The 19,253-nt window shown below is 42.1% G+C and overlaps 1 protein-coding gene across 1 annotated transcript in view; it reads right to left on the bottom strand.

Annotated features, from left to right (window-relative positions):
- The window catches only part of NEO1 (neogenin 1), a 211,954-nt gene that overhangs the window by 43,480 nt on the left and 149,221 nt on the right, over nucleotides 1–19,253 (bottom strand). The window contains 4 exon segments of the mRNA XM_037394077.1: nucleotides 1,010–1,148; nucleotides 2,167–2,315; nucleotides 2,857–3,011; nucleotides 8,839–8,998. Coding sequence (XP_037249974.1) covers nucleotides 1,010–1,148; nucleotides 2,167–2,315; nucleotides 2,857–3,011; nucleotides 8,839–8,998 — 603 coding nt within the window.

The following is a 19,253-nucleotide window of genomic DNA, read 5'->3' as shown; positions in this document are numbered from 1 at the left end:
TGGGACAGAGAGGGCTGGTGGACACTGGTTATTCCCTCTTCCAGGCAGTACAGCCATAGGCAACAAATGACACTGGCACACAGCAGCTTCAGAACAGAGAAAAAGGGGTGATTTTTCCACAGAAAACGTATTTGTAGAATCTCTGTCAACTTGATGCGGTGGATGATGAAAGCTGACATGGGTTTAAGAGGATGCCGGCAGGGTTTTATGGAAAAGAAACTGAACTAGTAAACACACAGAAACCACTGCAGAGTCAAGAAGTCCCACAGAAGCAAACTTGTGAACACTGAGAGCATTTAGGACAATACTCCTCTCTGCTCATCTGTTCCACTTTTGGTCACTCCTGGAGAGAGGATTCCAGGCTAGGCTCATTTTGGTCTGGCTGTTCTTTTATGTAAACAAACTTCTCTATAAAAAATAACAGTTAACATTAACTGGTCATTCTACAATTGTTTATATATCCATAGCTGCTCACATTACCAATTTATTTGCTTTATACAAAATACCATTACCACTTCCTGCTTTCATTATTATATGCAATTGATTTAGTAGTATCTGTGCTGGAGCCCAAAGACACGCACCGTTTTCCCATACGACCACAATGAAAATAAAAAGCTCCAAAAGCAAAAGTCTGCTTTATGTAAAATTAGTATAGAACCTAAAAAATAATTTGGAGTTGTTGCATTCAATATAGTTGTTTTTCTGTCTGCTCTTAATACTTTGTAAACTCAATAACCCATGAAGTAAACTCCTGACATTGAAATGAAGGACACTGTTGTTTCATAATCAGAATCCCAGGTACTTCTGCAGGTACAGTAATTTTCCTTCACCCAATCTGGAAAGCCTCCGGGGGAACATGCACCATGTGTGGCCATAGGCAACAACAACGTTATCAGTAAAATAGTGCAACAATGAGCAAAACCCAAGTCTGGTTAAAAATTCACTTTGAAGAAAATTACCAGATAATTCCTAACAAAAAAAAAAAAAAAAATGGAATAAAGCAGCTCACCATCTGACAACGTTCGTACAACAACATCTTGGGTTGAGACACCAGGACCATGTTTATTGTAAGCTACCACTCGGAAACTATACTCTGTGTATTTCTTTAATCCATTAATGGTATAGGAGAGTCCTCCTACATCAACATCCTGTTCATAAAGAAACATACATACAAGCCAAGGTCAGAATCAGGTCTGCAACTATTATACATGTCTTAAGAATTTCAGTACAGTAATACTCAAAGCAGGAATGACATCTTTCTGTAGCACCTGTGGATCAAACCCACAGTTTATACAGCAAGGTCTTGTAAAGATGCTAACAGTGAGCTTGCAAGGGAAAATCCTACCTATCTGATTTAAATTGTAACATGGACTCTGGTTCTGTAAATGAAAAGAGATCTGGCCTATATAGTAAAAATTACTACTATATTTTGAACACTGGGATGCAGAATTAGAAAAGGTAATTTTACCTGAGCAATACAACATTCCTATTTAAAAACTGATGGAAGAATTATTTTGAAAGCTCACGAAGATATTCTTCCCTTAGCTTTTTACAGCTTGAATCGTATGTAATCAGATGGGAAATTAAATGATTGGGATTAATCCTCTCAAAGCTGTGATTATTCTCAAGTGGCAGCCTATACTTCTACAGAACATACTGGATTCTTCCAGTAAACTCCTAAGAAAATGTAATCAATTAGACACTCAGCAGTATCAAAAAACCAATCACTGGATCAAAGAACTCAAGTAACAACAGCTCAGATAAGGGATCTTGCTAAGATCAGTAGTTAGACTGCTTTACTGAAAAACAGCCAACCTATAAAACCTATGCCAGTCCGTTACATTACGTGAAGCAGAACTGTTAAATAATGACACAGCTGTTAAGTGCACTCTCTCGTTAGCACGATATAACAGACTTCCCCAAAAGGTACTTGATACTGATAAGTATCTAAATAAGCCATCACAAAAAAACCCTGTTTTAATTCTAGGATACATGCATTTCATGCTGTATCTTTAATTTTAAGTATTTTTTAGGCTAATGGATTCAGTCTATCAGAAAAATGAACACTTCACAAGGTGTTTCTAGAAATTTAAGGTAAAACCCTAATAAAAGAAAAAAGGCCATTACTGGCATTGTATCTGACATGGGAAGAGCCAAGCTCTGTACCTGCTCAGTGTCCTGCCCCTTCTCCATGTAATAGAGCTTGTAGTTCTGGATCTCTCCATTGCCAGACAAGGGTGTCTCCCAGGTGACAGTAACGGAGGTGGGTGAACTGGCGAACGCTCGGATATTGGGTGCTGGACCAGGAAGCTGAACTAAAATGTAAGCACAAAACTGCTCGTCACCAGGCCTAACCAACAGCGCTTTCAGCAGCTGATTATTGTAGCATCAACTTCACTATAAATCAACTCCGGTTAAAAGATGGGTATTTGGTCACATTTCAGCCTCTCACATGGATTCACTGGGGAGTATAAAAGTGGGACCAAATTTCTGGAGGAGCTCCTGCTCCCTGCTCCTTTTGTCCTGAATGATCCTACAAATGACAGACTTCACATTTTCTTGAAGTTCTCCTTTTTTCCTCTTTCAGTTAATGACAAATTAAAAGTACTCCTCTTACAATGGCAAGTTCAGAAAATTTAACAAGGAGTGTCTTATCAGTATTTCTTAATGGCAAAAATAAATCATGTAAGTTCACCAACTTGGAAAATAATTCTGAAACTATGGTCTGCAAGTGCAACTTCTAAGAGTATTGACTTCTTCTGGGAAAGGTCATGAATGGGGAAAAAAAAAAAAAAAAAAAAAAAAAAGAATAAATCGATCCGAAAGTCAAGAAGACTCAAAATATTTACAGCTTACCCTCAGGCTGGGTGGCCACCTTGAGCGGCGCTGAGCTATCTCCAGGGCCGTGCCTGTTCTGAGCCACAACTCGAAACACATAAACTGTTTCTGGCATCAGGTTTTGGATTGTCACTTGTGTCTCTCCAGGACGACTCGTATTTTCAACGCGTTCCCTTTAGGAAACAAAAGGTTTGGGCACAGAAACAATCACCGATTAGTAACGGAGTTTTTCAGGGGTAAATAAAGGAATAGTTGCTACTAAGATGTGTCCCATCTGAATATATCCAGTGTGTTAATGACGTGGTTATTTATACTGTGATGACTACACAACAGAGCAATAATATGCCAAAATTGATGGTGATAAACAGCTTGTGCTTTTGTAACTTTTCTTCCGAAAAAACCCATGCACTGAAGTAGAAGAATAAGAGATACTCAACATCACAAAATTCAGAGTTGTTTCTTTGTTATTCTTGTAACAGCACATGGTAATTTGTAGTGACAGTTTGTCCTACTACTCTGAAGCCAGAGAAAAAAAAATATTTAAGCAGCATACAGAGAGTCTGGCAAGATTCAAGCCATTTTTGTTAATATTGTGGGGCTGGTTCTGCAGTATTTTTCAAAGAAACTGTTTTAATATAGTATTCTACCTCCAAACGGTACTTAGTTCCTCCCTAATATTTACACTTTTTGAGAACACCCACCAGCTCTGACGCCGCAGCCAGGCCGACAGCTGTGGCGCTTACACTACCATCGCACGAGGACTCGCGCCAACACAAGGCAGCGCCTGCCCGCGCTGCCTGCACTGCCCCCGCACCGCACGCTGGGAGCAGGCGCCGGGGGCTCAGCCGCACCCACGGGACATGACGCCACGCCAAGGGGGCACAACTGGGGCCCGGCCGGCTGCCAGCCCCTGAAGATTGGGCACACTCTGCGAAGCAGCACTGCTGGCAGGCTCAGCAAAAAGGGTAACATTTTGCAAGCTGAAAGCTGTGATCAAGTTGGAAGGATCCACTTTGTGTGCCGAGGCAACAGGAAGGATCACCGCCACTGCCGGCAGAGCCGGGGAACTCAGCCCTCCTCATCCGCCGGGTGCAAGCACATGAGAAGATTAATCATCAACTAACGCAGCCTTTATTTCCAAGACAATTGCTGCTGTCACGCAAAGGTTCACAGAGCTGCCCCTGGGTAATGACATCTACACCCTGTCCTTTCCCGAAAAAAAGCTCCCTACACCCTGCAAATACAAATACAAACAGTGTTACAAAAGAAGAAATCAAAAACTTCCCCACTGAGAAAATAAAGGGAAAATGCAACTGCTTACAACGCAATCGTCTCCCTTTTGTCTGCTAGACTTTGTTGAGCTGCACAGCAGAGGGCAGACGATTCTCATCCTGACGATTAGCTGCTATTAAATCATTTTTAATGCAGAAGCCCAAGGAAAATTATTTCACAGTGTCCCCTTTCCTACCTTCCAGCCATTCGACTTCAGTCTATACCACAGAAGTATGATGCTAAAATTCCCATTTTTAATTTATTTCTTTTTAAATCAACTGATACAGATGATTTAGCATAACTTAGTTGAAAAACATTTTGAAATCCCTGTTTATTTCTTCACTATTACATTGTATCTATAGAGAGGGAAACAATACACTTACTGTAACTACAGACCTATTTAGATACATTTTCTAGAATGTTCTCCTTCATGAAAGTTGAGCTAAAATGGCATTCTGTAAACGGCTTATTTCAGATTATTAACTTCCATCATTACATGAGGAGCATCATTACAGCATATCTGAATCTAAAATGTTTACAGAAGATTTTTCTTCTTTTAATGTTTATAAAATATTTTTTTAAAGAAGGAAGCTGACAGAGAAGCGAGACACACACTAAACAAATATCACAGCCAATACAGAATGAAACTGGAAGGCGAGGGAAGAGATAGATACTCTCCCTCACTAACTTTTCCAGTTACAGCTAGTGCAAAATGTCTGGTTGAAAATGCATTTTCAAATGGACAGTTTCCTTTAAGATGTGCCTTTGCTACCACAACGGTAACTGAAAACGCAGAATAAGCGCCAACTGATTCACAGCTGTGGAATAACATTCGTCTCCCACTGACATGCAAAATATATTGCATTTTCTGCCTCAAGTTTAAATGCACTCACTGATTTTTATCTAGAGAAAAACCCTCAGCAATCCAAGATTATTATTTAAATTTTTTTTAAAAAATAATAATCAGAATTATTTTAATGGAAAGACAACATTTCTCAAAAAATAGACATGTCAAAGTATTACAATTTTCAGTAATAACTAGGAACTGTGCCTGCCTTCCCTTGCAACAGTATGTTAAAAATACGTTGAGATTAATCTAATTAAGCGCTACATGAATCTCTCATTTATGCCCTTTCTAAGGGAGCCTTGAGCACCTTTTATGAGCTGTGATGTGTTTAGGTAGGCGTAATAGGTAACAAAACAGATGGTCTATATGAATAACTATATTACCCTACAGAACATTATGACTATTCTAACTCATTCCAGTTTAATCCCCAATTAAAGAGCTTTGTAAACTAGAGTTAAAGTTTAAAATAGCTATCAAGTACTTAAGGGAAAAAGCCTACAGTTCAAACCCAGAAACAAGCATTAATCTGGAAATGTGAAGTTTAAAGTTACACTTATACATGAAAATCAACCTACAGGGAATTGTTAAGAAGTGAGTATCATCCGTGCCAGCCACGTCAGCTGCAGAGCCTGGCGGTGTGCTCAGAGAGGCGTTCCTGATTGTGATTACACACAACTGAACTCCATTCTGTGCTCGAAGTGCAGTGTTGAACTGAGGGTTTCATATTATTTGAATATCTCACAAGCGTAATTTACCCTCTTGGTAATCCCGGTTCATAGAATTACACCTCCCTTTGCCCCCCCAACACATCTGAATTTTCATACCTTTTTCAGGGCAACTGTCTTCAGTTTGGAACGCAAGGATGAAATAACTACGTAACTATACGATCTATAAGGAAGGCAGTAGTTTCCATCTGATGAGATTACTTTGTTTTTTCTAGAGGTGCAACAACAAAGCCATGAGGCACACACTCCATTTCACATGACTGCCTCAGTGGCACCTCTGACATCAGGACAGCATGGAGACGTGCCGCAGCCAGGGGCATCCCGCAGCCAGTGAAAGCAGCAGAAACAAGCTGCCCTCACGGCGGATTTCCATGCTTTGAAATGCTCCTCTTCCACGGATAGTTTTGATTTCTGTGGTGAGAGTAACCCCCAGGCTCTTCAGATCTCTATTGTCACTCACTCCTCAGCGGACCCTACGTACCATCAAACCCAGCTTTCATCATCTCAGAAGCAGTAAAAGCGGCCACTGCAACTTTGGCAGCACTTGCATTTTTGCTGTAATTCCTTGTTTGCTGCCACTTCCAACTCTGCCGGTACATTCAGCTCGGGGGCCAATGTTCTGCAAGCAGACAGCGAGTCCAAAACGTGCAGCCCAGGACTTCAGGGGGGCAGGCAACACCCTCCGGGCAGCTGAGGAGTCGGTGGCACGACGCTGCCATGGGGCACGGGAAGAGCCTTTCGCAGGGGCGCCCCGCGGTGACGGGGGAGTCGCGCTCCCACCCCCTTGCAGTACCCTACATTCCAGGGCACAGTTAAGGAAACCTCGTGTTTCTCTGTGCATCTCCTTTCCCTGCACAGGTACAGGGGGTGTAAATCAGCGGTGGCAGAGGCAGCCGGTCCCTCAGGAACCACACGGCTCACATACTGCAGTTAAGTGCTGCTGCAGTTCACGGTATGAAGATGACTCCCTACAGCCCTTTAAAAATGGTTCAGCAAGGTCAGAATATCCAGCTAACCCATGCCATACCATACGTCATTTTTTTTTTTCATTTTTCACAAGCCTGATTTAACTTAAATAAATCAAATACCTGGTTTGATGACTGTTCAAATACAAGCGAGGAAGAGACAACAGTTAGGTTACTAAAGATCCAGTAATGCAGGCAATGAAAATGGTACATGTAGGCAAAAATATAACAGGATGAGAAGATGGCACATACGCACTTAAAACTGCAGCAAAGATATAGGATCATGCATAATTCAAGGGCGACAAAGTGATCCTTTAAGCAGTGTTTTACAATGCTGAGAAAGGAAGGAAGGTTGCACATCCAGCCATGACTTCCAAACTGACTGATCTCCAACGGCCTAGGTGTGCGACACGCTCATCTACGGTTTTATTCAGTAACCAAGCAGCATTTCCACAAGGCCACATTTGACCAACCCGTCAAAAAGTACCACATAACTGTTTGTTGGTTTGGGTTTTTTTTTTTTTTTAATTGTATTGTTCTCATTCTTTAAATCCAGGTTGAAAGGCGTGATTTCACAGTATTTGAAAACCAGTCTGTGAGATGTGTTATATCAACTGTCTTTGTAAGACATTAAAAAAAAAAAACACTCAAAAAACAACAAAAAACCCACCAAAAAAAGGAAACACAAAACCCCCTTCAAAAATCCAAAGGAGTGGTAAAGTTGAGAAAATGGCGAGTATGTGCTAATGCAGGGCTTTCAGAGCCTGCTTTGAACCCTGATCCAGAAGGGGCTTAAGCAAACAAAGATCTCACTGAAGTCAGTGAAACCACCTGCTTACATATAAGCACCAGCTTAAGTGCTTTGCTGTGTAAACTTTCTGTGGACTGCATTAACCCCAGCCCGGAGCGCTGCGCTGCCAGAACTGAAAACAGCCGTTTCTGCAGATTGTCCTATAATTTCCTAATTTATTCACCACAAATTATGTGATTCCTCTTACCCTTTGTTCTGCTAATGCTTTTGGCCCAAGCGGAATGTTTTCTAGATTTCGATACTCTGGTACGTAGTGGAAAGGGATGCATTTTGTTCCCTCCAAAGCAGCACAGGGAGAGGCATGAAGCCGTCTCCAGCAAATCACTTTTTAAAAACCAGCGGGCAGAGTGGTTACAACCAGGAACGTGGAGGAGAAGCAGCACAAAGCAAGAGTGCCTGGCAAGATCCCACCTTTTCTCCTGTCTCACTTAAAATATTGCCAATATGAATGAATATTACCAAAGGAAAGAGAAAAACAACATTTGTGAGGCAAAGAATTTTATTAATTGCCTCAGCTAATCCTCGTGAGCCTGGACAAGATGTCTACCCACAGAATTAAGAAAGAGTGGCAATTCACCATACACAGTAGTGCATTTTATGTTCTCTTCAAATGACTTTGAGTCTTACACTCTAGTCAGTAAGTAGATAGATAATTTTCTCTTGAGTAATAAATCTGATAAGCAAGCTAATTTGCAATTAATTAAGCATTGCTTAAAATTATTGTTAGCTTCAACTTCTTCCAACTTATCACAACAATTTGAAACTGCAGTTGCGAGTGGTAGATCCCATCAGCAAGAAAAAGGGGTAGATTGAACTAAACCTTTGGGATAATCTGTCAGAAACTTATGAATGCTTCACACTCAAGAATGCTTCACACTCATGAAATTTCAATTTATAGGGATTACTAGGAAAGAATCAACATTTAACTGACACCTACCACACGGTTCTCTCTAGAACAAGACTGCACTTACAGGGTTTTAAAGCAGGAGGTGACTGCTTGCTCTCAACAGCACATGGTTTGACTGGAGGACGTTTCCATGCCTGCTGTGGATGGCATTTATAGCAGTGTCAGTGCCCCTGAAGAGGTGTTACCTTCTGTGCTTGCTCTTACTTTCTAAGCAGCCTGCTGAAAGCAGGTAGCAACTGTCTCCAGTCAAAAACACGCACAACCATTGCCCCTACGAATACACATTATGCAGCAACAAAGCAAATCAAACTGCACTTCCTCTGATCAGGGTGCCGGAGGGAAGGGAACCCCTCGGACTCCGCAGCCTGTACGACTGAGCATTAAAGCCTGAAGGTTTATAGTGCTTTAAGCAAAGCTAGCATGAAGAAGAGTCATGAAATAGCACGACCCATTTTGCACATCGAGATCTTTACCTGTTTATACCTTCCTTGGTGTAGAAGATTGAATAGGTGAGGTTGTCTCCTTGAGGGTCTGATACAGGTGTCCGCCACGTCAGTCTGATGAAGCGGGTGGAGACGAGGGTGGCCACGACGTCCCGCGGGGCTGAAGGCAGTGGTCCTGTTGTAGCTGGTGCTAGATGGTCATTAGTGGCACTGGTCAGTGAAGTGGGAGGTAATGTTGGGATGGCAACATCTTGTCATGTGCAAACATTGGGGAATATGAAGGGCAAACATCACCACGGTTTTAAAAAAAGAAAACAGAAAAAAACACAAAAGAAATAAACAAAACCACGATGGGAAACAAAAGAAAATGAACACACACAAAAAAGGCCATTAAACTGAAGGCTGACATGCAGGCAAAGGTAACTACTGAAAACTAATGGGAAGTATTAAAGGACACGTCACTTTCGAGCAAGCAGACCAGGTCTCCATTGTAATGGAAGTGGCAAGGGAACGGGAAGGGTGAAAACTGAGGATAAAATATGACCTCCTAAGAGGACATACCAGCAGCAAACAATATTTTCATTTCTTTGTAAAACAGATGCAATACCAAACGTTTACCAATCAAACCCCCCCAACTTATATTATTTATGCAAAAATACATCCGGACCCAATTTTCTACTTTATTTCAGTAACATGCAGAATTAATTTATAGTCTTCTCAATCATAAAAAAATGACAGACAGATACACAAAATTTACTTAAGAAGTGCAAACTCATCCAGGCTGTGCAATTAAGCACTGAAGTCAATTCACGTGGTAAATGGTTTCTGAACTGGTTGGGTTCTACCACTGCCAATGGTAATGTGGTGACAAACTCGGCATGGCAGTGGAAATACGGACTTTTTCCTGACTTTCACTAAGGTCACTGTTTTCTTTCCGTCAATGCTTCTCCTCCCTGTCGTAACATATATTACATCATTTCACAAAGACACTAACAAGCATAAACAAGTCTTGCTTTGTATTATATGAAGACTTTACAAACTTTTTTGTGGCAAGTCATGTATGTCTTCCCGTATTACTACTTTAAAGCGAGGACAAATCCCTGGGATTATTGCATTAAAAGGTTGGCATGTTAACAGCGCAAGCTGTAACGTACAAATAGCTGTTCTCCAAATCCTATTAAAGCAATCCATCCAGTAAATCTAACAGTAATATTCTGAGCAGCTGGACCCCAATTACCACAGAATATTACTGGAAGCACAGTTAGTAACAAAACCCTAAAGCTCAGGATGCCCTGAATTTGTCAGGATGCCCTGGATTCTGAACTATTTCCCAAGATTAAGCCATCCAATGCCATTTTCCACATGGGAATCTATGCTGCCAAATATATTTATTCGTTTATTAATTAGGGAAACTAACTCAAATGGCTCAGACTTTCCCCAGAATGAAGTTCAGGACTAGTACACTTTTTGGTGAGAGCAGCAGCATCTCCACCTAACGTACCAGCAGAACACAAGAACTTGTGCCTTGATAGACGAGGAGAAAACTGCGCACAAAAAACCTAAATAAACCAGAAATCTTTATCTGGATGACCACACCTTCAAGCAGACACACTAAGAACATCTCAGCCACACTGAGAAGTTCATCATCCACAACCAACCTGATTTTAAATTCTAAAAAAACCCTTGTCAAGCAAAGAATCATCTCACGTGCAGGTCTTGAATGGGCAGAACTGTCTCTTTTTCTGTTTCTATTTCTTAAGCAGCTGCTGACAGCGGTGGAAGAACATACCATTGGCTTTGATCAGATTTGCAGAATGCAGTGAAGCGTGTGGGCAGACATGTGAGACCCTCCATTGCTCCACGTGACCAGTACCACCCACAGCACCACAGGGACCAGGGGACTTCTTGGAACCAGCGACCACCACAGACGAGGCCCAGCTCCACAGGGACACTGGCCGCGTCCTCCCACCCTTCCCACATCCCGGTGTGCCCATCACTGCTCTGTCGCACCTTCCACCTTTCCTGAAGCTCTCGTTCACGTCTTGTCTCCTCTCCAAGATACTGTCCATGCTGTCAGCTGGGAAAGTTACACTCCCCCAACAAGTACACACAATCGTCAGTTTTATTTTAATTACACATTTCTTCTTGCTTTCCTACTAACATCAAGACTTTTTACTTCAATACCCGTATCTTTATAGGACTCTGCAAGACTACCAGAGCCAGGTACATACATATTTTGGTCCTGAAATACAGATCACAGGAAGAGAAGTACTCAAGCATATCTTCCTAATTATCCTTTCCACGCTGTAATAGCCACAGACCACAATTAAGTATTCACCAGCACCACGCTCCTGATAAATAGACTACACCATTAATTTCACATTCACTGCAAAATCTGAACTATTTTTATGTTCCCTAATTAGATTTGCTGCAGAAATGCACCACATTTTAGCTCTTCTGGCCGCAGACCGGGCCCCTGTGCCCCCAGGAACAGCCCCACTACTGCAGCCCGCTCAGCACAGGGCATGCACTGCGCAGCTCCATCCCTGCTCCCTGCTACAGGACAACATCCCAAGGAGCAGCAGCAGCAGCTCGGGGCAGAAACCGCTCTAGCTAGTCATCGGCACTTACAGTTACCACTATAACCTTACTCCAACCTGCAACATCACCATTTCTCCAAGCTTTGTGGACAACTTCTCAGCACCAGCACTGGGTGACCCAGCAGAAGGGATGCTCTCCTACGTTTGCTATTCATAAATAAGGAAAATGTCTTCAGAGATTTGACAGTCAGTGGCATCCGTAGCTGAAATGACCCTCAGATGGTAGAATCCAAGACCGTGAGGAACCTGAGGAAGGCATTTGGCGTAATCAAGACACTGAACTACAGGAAAAGAAAACTGAGCATGGTCACAGGACACATGCAATCCCGTGGGTGGCTGCACTCATGGATGACAAAGGTCAGGAGAGCTCGCTGGTCTTGAGGGGCAAAGCACTCACAACCCCAGAATGACCTGCTTCCCTGCATGCAAGAAAACAAATGGGCATGGCCAGACGGCAGCAGGTCTGCGAACTGCTGGCCTGGCTTAAGCACAGAAAACGTAAAGGAACCAAAGCCCGAGACCAGCGTGGCTGACCTAATGAAACACAGAAACGATCCAGGCATGCAGGCGTGGAATTGGGAAGGCTAAATCTGGGCTGGAGGGCGGGCGGTGGGGGTGAGCAGGGCGGGCCGGCCCAGCAGGCTCCCAGTGGTGCTGGTGGGGGGGCAGCCCAGTAACGGGTGGCACCACCTGGGGCTTCATGCTGCGACGGGAGGGGTCCTATCTTCATCGGTGACCGGGACGACAGGACAGAGATTATTCGTGGTGAGTTTGCGGGTTGTACTGGATCGGGAGGAGCAGCAGCTACACTGCGGAGAGAGGGACCCGGCGGGCTGGAGAAGCCGGTGGGAAGCTCAGAGCGCAGCCCTGGCAGACGTGCATTCCGGCACCAGGGTCATGGGATCTTCCCAACTATCGGCCCTCTGCCCCTAGATGACAATTAGTGCCAACTCAGTATCGCGTTTATGGTCCCAGTTACACCAGCCAGGCTTCTCGCATTTTTCAATTTGAGCCCATGTCAACAGTTCCTTTGGACTGGAGATGTACTCGCTGCACCTATGGTTACTGCTCCCACATCACGCTTTCACTGAGGAACAAGGTACGGTATTCTGCACAAACCTCCTTGGTGCCTATGGTTCCCAGCATCTTTCTCAGAGTGTCTGCTTGATTGACTTCCATTTCATTTCAAATTTGTGTTCACTTTACACTTCAACTGAATATTTTTCCCTTGCAGAGAGCTTTAATTTCCTACCCTTCTGTTAACTAATTACATTCATAAGATTATTTAAAACCATGAAACAGTTTGAGGAATAATCTGTAGGGAGGCTGTTATAAAAACAAACTTGTGTTTTACAGCTGCATCAGCCAAATGTCTTCTGAAGTAACATCTTCTGAACCATTCTGGTGAACTCTTTGATTGATTGCTTCACACATTTATTAAAACTACTTAACATATGAAGCGCCTCCATTTCTTAAAAAGACAGTTAATAAGACACTTCATATCCAGCACAACAGGCAGTTGCTACTTCAATACACAAATTCCTTATAACCATGTTACGTGTGTGTATATATATACACACACACACACACACACGTAACAATTCAGTTGTTTGTGTTAACTCCAGGAAGACTGCAGGAGACTGATTTCTACTGTATGGACTTAGAGAGAACCAAAGTCCAAAGAACAGCATCAGACTGCCATTCTTAGGTACAGTAGCAGAATTTTTAGAGCTTGAAATGCAAACCACATCTTCCATCACCTTACATTAATACTTTGCCTTCTCTCAAGTGTCTTGGTTATATTGTCAGGTGATCTGCTTCAAATTACATGTTCTTGATGCAAAATTTGTACCTTTAACTATCTCTAAAAATCATTCTGTTTAGTTCAAGAGTAATTTTAAAAATATTTGTATTATTAAATCTAACAAAATGCTGAAATTTCTCTAAGGAAAAATACTCACCTGAAAAAATTTAAAAATTCATCTGCTTAATCTAATACACACCCCACATACTCCTGCATTTGTCTTCCCATACAATGAGACAGATCCACCTTTCACGTAAGTGGTCAGCACACACACAGTGCTTGAAGAACCGGCAGGCATCAAGATGAGGAGTCTGGAAGAGTTGCCAAGGTTTCCTAGGTTAACAGAAACCCAGTTCTATCCTCACACAAGACTCAAAACCAGAAATATTCCTTCCGACAGCATTATAAGTAGATTGGTCAAACAACAAAAAACTAGTGGTGTCTGAAAAATAAACTGTGAACCCAATGAAAGCACAAAGGACTTGTAAATCGTACAAGTAGGGTAAGCAATGAATAGGCAAGAAAACTCACCCACTGAAAGCTGCAATTAAATACCAGCTTGGTAGCAATTTGGTACTGCTGATAGCTGTGGATTGTATTTAGAAGACTAGGTTATTTCCTTTCCTTTCCCCCCATTCTTCCTCAAAATGCCTGGAGTGCCATTACAAACTGATTCGTACACAGCCATGTGAGCAGAATGCTCAGCAGTGCAGAGCTGTGTTAATGAGTAATTACACTAAAATTAGTTTTAATGCCAATAAGGGAGCAGCTTTATTACTTCAAGCTTTTAAGCACGATGTAACAAGTAACATGGAAAACAAGTCTCTTCCTTCTAACATATATTTAATGACTTTTTAAAAAGTAACTATACTCTGGAACATTCTTTGCAGGCCTACTCCTACACAGTTTCACATTAATCTTATTTAAAAAAAATATAAAATACGCGTACTCAGCAAATGACATGCTAAGAACATGGAAAAAGAATGACGTTGTTGCATGCCAGACACATATACAACAGATTTATCTTTTCAACTGCTGCTGATATATCGGGTTTTCTGAGCTTGTGTTTTTCTAAGGTCCTTGCTCAGTTTGGCATTACACAAAGGCTGTACAGTCGAGATAGAGCACATTGTCTTAAACAGCATTTGAAAGAAATCATTCAGCAAAACAGCTGACACAAAATTAATCACTCCTTAAACAGTGGCTCCACTGCAGTCAGGGGCTGAGAGGGGGAGGCCGAGGTTAAGTAAATGCTGCCAAGAGGAGACATGAAAACTGTCGCAATACGATTTCAATTCTGAATCAATAGACAAGGAAAGTCACTTGATTTATCTGTCTGCATCTAACAAAGTTAAAAGCTAATGAAAATCAGTTAAAAACAAAGGAAAATATTTCAAGCAGTCCTTTTTCTGCTTCGCACAATACTTTTTCTAATGCTTATGTAGTAACCCGGGCAACAGAATGTTGTCTCAGCTACTAAACAAACCCAGGTTGTGTTCACCTACTGAAACCCAGGCACTGCAGGACATCCAGCAATCCACCAACAGGATGAGGCAGGCAGAAAAAGTGAGAAAGTAGGATTTTCTTAACTTTCCACTAGAAGTCATTTTGACCCACGTTACATATACCTTATATGGGATTCCAACACATAACACTGCATTTGTGCTACTCAGGTGCAACACCGAGACTTCCAGCTAAGACAACCCTAAATCCCACTGATCCAGTGTAAGAGAAGACTCCTCCCTCTAGACCTGTGTTTTACAAACCGCTGAGATTCCCAGCTCATTTTGCTGTGCAGGACGAAGATCTGAGGACACATGTCTGGATTGCTAATTTCTCAAATCCCTTCTGTCAAAAGCTGCTCTTTCAAGGGTTTCTTCTGAGCAGACATCACCTATGGCAACAATTTTATCAAAATGTTATGTCAAGTATACAAACACCCACAAGGAGCTGGACTCAGACGAATGAATAACCATCAACGACTTCTATGAGTCCTTCACTGGCAAAAGCACAATGCTTTAATTTTACCAACATTAGGCTGGTAACATCAAAGAGGCAAAGGCTTACAGATGCCTATCAGTTTGATACGCTAATGTGATACCCAGCTTTTAATCGTGTAGGAAAAATGACCCCCACTGCTATTAGCGTAATTCACTGCGGCGAGGCAACAAACAATTTGAGTGTGTCTGTGGTGCTATTCTATCACCACCATTTCATGAGGCTGATGTGATCTTTTAAAAACAACTCTGTAAAATATTCCACACCTGAAAACCAGTAATTGAAATGCTCTCTTTGCTACCTAATTATTAAAAATATTTTCCATGTTGTCCAGCCCCTCCGGTTTAGATTTCCTTCTTCCTGCTTTTTTCCTCCTGTGGCACATTATTGGCATATTCACAGCTTCCTCCTGTTTCAGGCAATAACATTCCAATTATGCCATCGGACATACCACACAGGAATATTATCTGCTTTGGCTCTGCTGCTGTTATCTGAACAACCGAGGACAAGTCCAATTCCCTTGGCTACCTGGTACATATAATGAGAACGCCACTGCCACAACCTACCAGGTAGATACAAGGGAGTATTGAAATGTATGACATGAAGACGTGTAAACACTTTAAGAACTAGTTAGTGGCCACATTTAGACTATTCCTGGCCACATTCAAGTGCTCGCAAAGTCACAGTTACAACACCTGTCAAACAGGGGTGTCGGGGATTGCTGACCACGCTGGAAGGCAGTAGGAGAGGCACTGGTGAGTGAACCAGCTGTTCCCGAGAGCCCAGCACCTGCACTGTATGGACTCTACAGGTTTCACTTTGGACTAGCTCTTACTCTGAACAACCAACAGGGACCGGGGTGCATCTTCCAGCTCAATTTCATTCCAAAGACATTGCTATCCGAGACTACTCTGAAATGCAACTCAGCGCGCGAGGAGCAGGCAGGGGCCGGCAGTTTCGGGCGTGTGCTCCGGACGCGTAGAGATGCACCTCAGAGGACACAGATAATGCAGCAACTGGAGAACACAAGACAGACCTGGCCAACAGGAATCAGCTGTGGGGACAACTGAAGAGTCTGGGGCATCAGAGAGTGGTTAATCTATACTATTGCAGAAGAAAAGAAAGTCCTCTTTATAAGAACTTCAGAGTGGACTTTAAATGCTTTTAAACGTAAATAAATCCTTGATTTCATCAACAGAGACCTACTGCAACTAAAACCAGCAGATTACTATTTTGTCAAAAAAAGAACTGTTGGAAAAAAACATGACCTAGGACATTCAGATCTCTAAACACCCCTAACATTTTAACTGTATCTTGTAAGAAAAAATACCTCAGAGGTACTGATAGGTTTAATTTTGACTTGGGGTATTTGGATAAAACTGTTTACTTGATAAATAATATTTGTCACATAAATTACAATTTAACTGATTCCAGAAAGGCAATAAAGACTTTTTTCTTACTTTTACCTAATGCACTGTTTTCCTAAAGTTGAGCTTGAGTGTGTGATACAACTGCTCCTGCTTTGGAACAGAATCAGAACGGTCAGGGTTGGAAGGGACCTCTGGAGATCATCTAGTCCAAACCAGAAGGATTCAAATCAGGATTAAGAAGCTGTGATACTTCAAAGAGTCATAGTCAAAAAAACACTGACTTTCTTTCGTATGCTTCCCCTCGTAGTATTAAAAAAATACAGCGGTATCTGGTTGCAATGTAGCAAGAAATAGTGTGTAAGTCCAAAGCTATATAGCTACCCTTTAAAATTTTGCTTTCTTTCCTATTTTTCCCCCGTGTTTTTACTCTTACCAAATTGTCATCCTTCTTCAAATGCACAACTCACAGACTTATGACAGAAGGGACCTCATCTTGTTATTCCTGGTAGTTCCCTGCATGATACCATAATCAAAGAAAAACACATTAACTGGCCCTAGTAAGTTCTTACAGGAGAAATGGCCACCATGCTGAAGTGGTACTTCATCTCAATAGATGAGTTGTAACAACTGAATTACTTCCTTCCCTTGGAAAAACTAATTAAAAGAAATCTATCAGACTGCTATTCTTCTACTAAGAGGCGCTTTCATGCGAAACTGAAAAAGTGAATAAGCAAACATGGAAAGAAGAGTGTATTAAACTAACTTCTGCTGCATATAATGAACATACATTTCCTGAATCTTTGGCAGTTCATAACAACGGTGACCAGCACTTCCATTTACCTGGTGTAAGACAGATCCATGTCTGCTTGACATGGCCACAAAAAGGTAACAAAATTTAGTAGTTCAGAGAAAATTCAGAATTATCTCAATAGTTGTATACAAAATTGCACTTGTTAAAGTAATTTAAAATGCAGAACTTTGTGTGTGACTTTTTTTTTTCTTATAGGAAATTTGTCAGGAAAAGAAAACACATGAGAACACTTAGACCAACACCTACAAGAAAGCACAACTGTGGCCAGCTGGACATAAAGCCCACTAACCTTGAAATTACTCCTAGGATTAAAATTGCACAAACCGTTCAGAAATGCGAAGCACATCTGAGGAGCTGACCCCATAAAGGCTGCCTCATGCCCAAACTGTGGGACGGTGGTATGTTACAGAGCAGGGACAACGGGCTCAGAAATTAAAACACAGATTTTTACATTTATATTGCAGTTTTATACAGTACTTGCTGTGATTAACTGTAAATCTGTTAGTAAAGCTTACCATTGTATATTAAAGACATTTGGTACCAAACCAGACAGAAAAATAGTAGAATCTTTGATGATGTTTTTTCCCAGTGACCTTAGTGTCTCTTTGTTTCACCACTCTACGTGGCCAAGGAAACATCCAGGTTGTCAACAGTTTCCAACCCCAGGCATTTTTTCTACGCACTTATATACCAGTGTTACTAAAGCCAGCGCTTTTAATTTCTGTAGTAGTTTAACTACTTTTGACTATAACAGATGATCACTGGCTGGTGGGAAAACGAGGTGATGCTGTCTGGGAGTTTGTCTGCCCCGTGGGAGAGTCCCCTCCCATGCTGCAGAACCGGCTGTACCTACATATACACACACATCCAGCCCCGTACCAGCTTTACAGCCAGACCCCAAAGCCAATGTGCCTCGTTAGTCCAGAAAAAAAGAGCGTACACCTTTCTGGGCAGGCTACAAGGTAGCTGAAGATATTGAAAGGGCATGACAGACACCAGAACTGTTCAAAGGAGGTGGCAGAGATACGGACCTTCCCTTTGGGGTGGTCTCAGCTGCACAGGAAGCTGCTGCCTGAAACAAGGACGAGTGTCAGTGAGCTGCCCAGGGGCGCCCAGGCATCATCACCACCATGGGTACAGCTGGAGGACCGAGCCGGGCTAAGAGGAGCACCCAGCTCCCACCAGAGCATCTCTCACTCCTGCCTCGGTAGGTGGGCATTCACCTGAGCCTATGGGAAACCCACTTCATGGAGTTAAACCTGGACTTAACAACCCTCTTCTTCTCAGTACTATGAAACTTTCTGCTGCTTTATCATCCTGAATCAACTAACTGCTTTTTTCATACAAAAAAGTACGAAAACTTTTCATTAAAAAAAAGTATGAAATACACTCCCCTAGATGATCCTAAGGAAAGAAGATGACCGAGGACAAGAACCCTACACAGCTCTCTGAATCAGTTTGTCTCTAGCAGACTTAAAAAACCAAATGCAATCCTGCACCTGATGAACAGGCCCACCCCCAAACCAAAGCAACCCTCATTTTCTTCCTAAAATGAAATGGAGATGCCTCATTTATCTCTCAGTGGTGGCATCTTTTGCTAAAGCAGGCAGGCAAAATGTGCGGCCATTCCCACCCCCCCACCCCTTGCCCCTTTTTAAAACTCCTTAGATTAATTTACAAGTACCACTGGGAATGAGAACGGTTATTCTTCACTGAATGCATACTACTTGCAAAAAGCTCAGCAAAAATACCTAAAAGCAAATGCCTAATACCCAGCGATTATGATTTTTAAGCATTTGGTTCTACATTCTAATGTAAAATTGACACTGATGGGCACTGAATAAATTGGGACTACATAAATA

The sequence above is a fragment of the Falco rusticolus genome, chromosome 7, assembly GCF_015220075.1.
Source record: "Falco rusticolus isolate bFalRus1 chromosome 7, bFalRus1.pri, whole genome shotgun sequence".
Lineage (NCBI taxonomy): Eukaryota > Metazoa > Chordata > Aves > Falconiformes > Falconidae > Falco > Falco rusticolus.
Note: the sequence above shows the minus strand (reverse complement) of the source record. Positions and strands in the feature narration are given on the sequence as shown.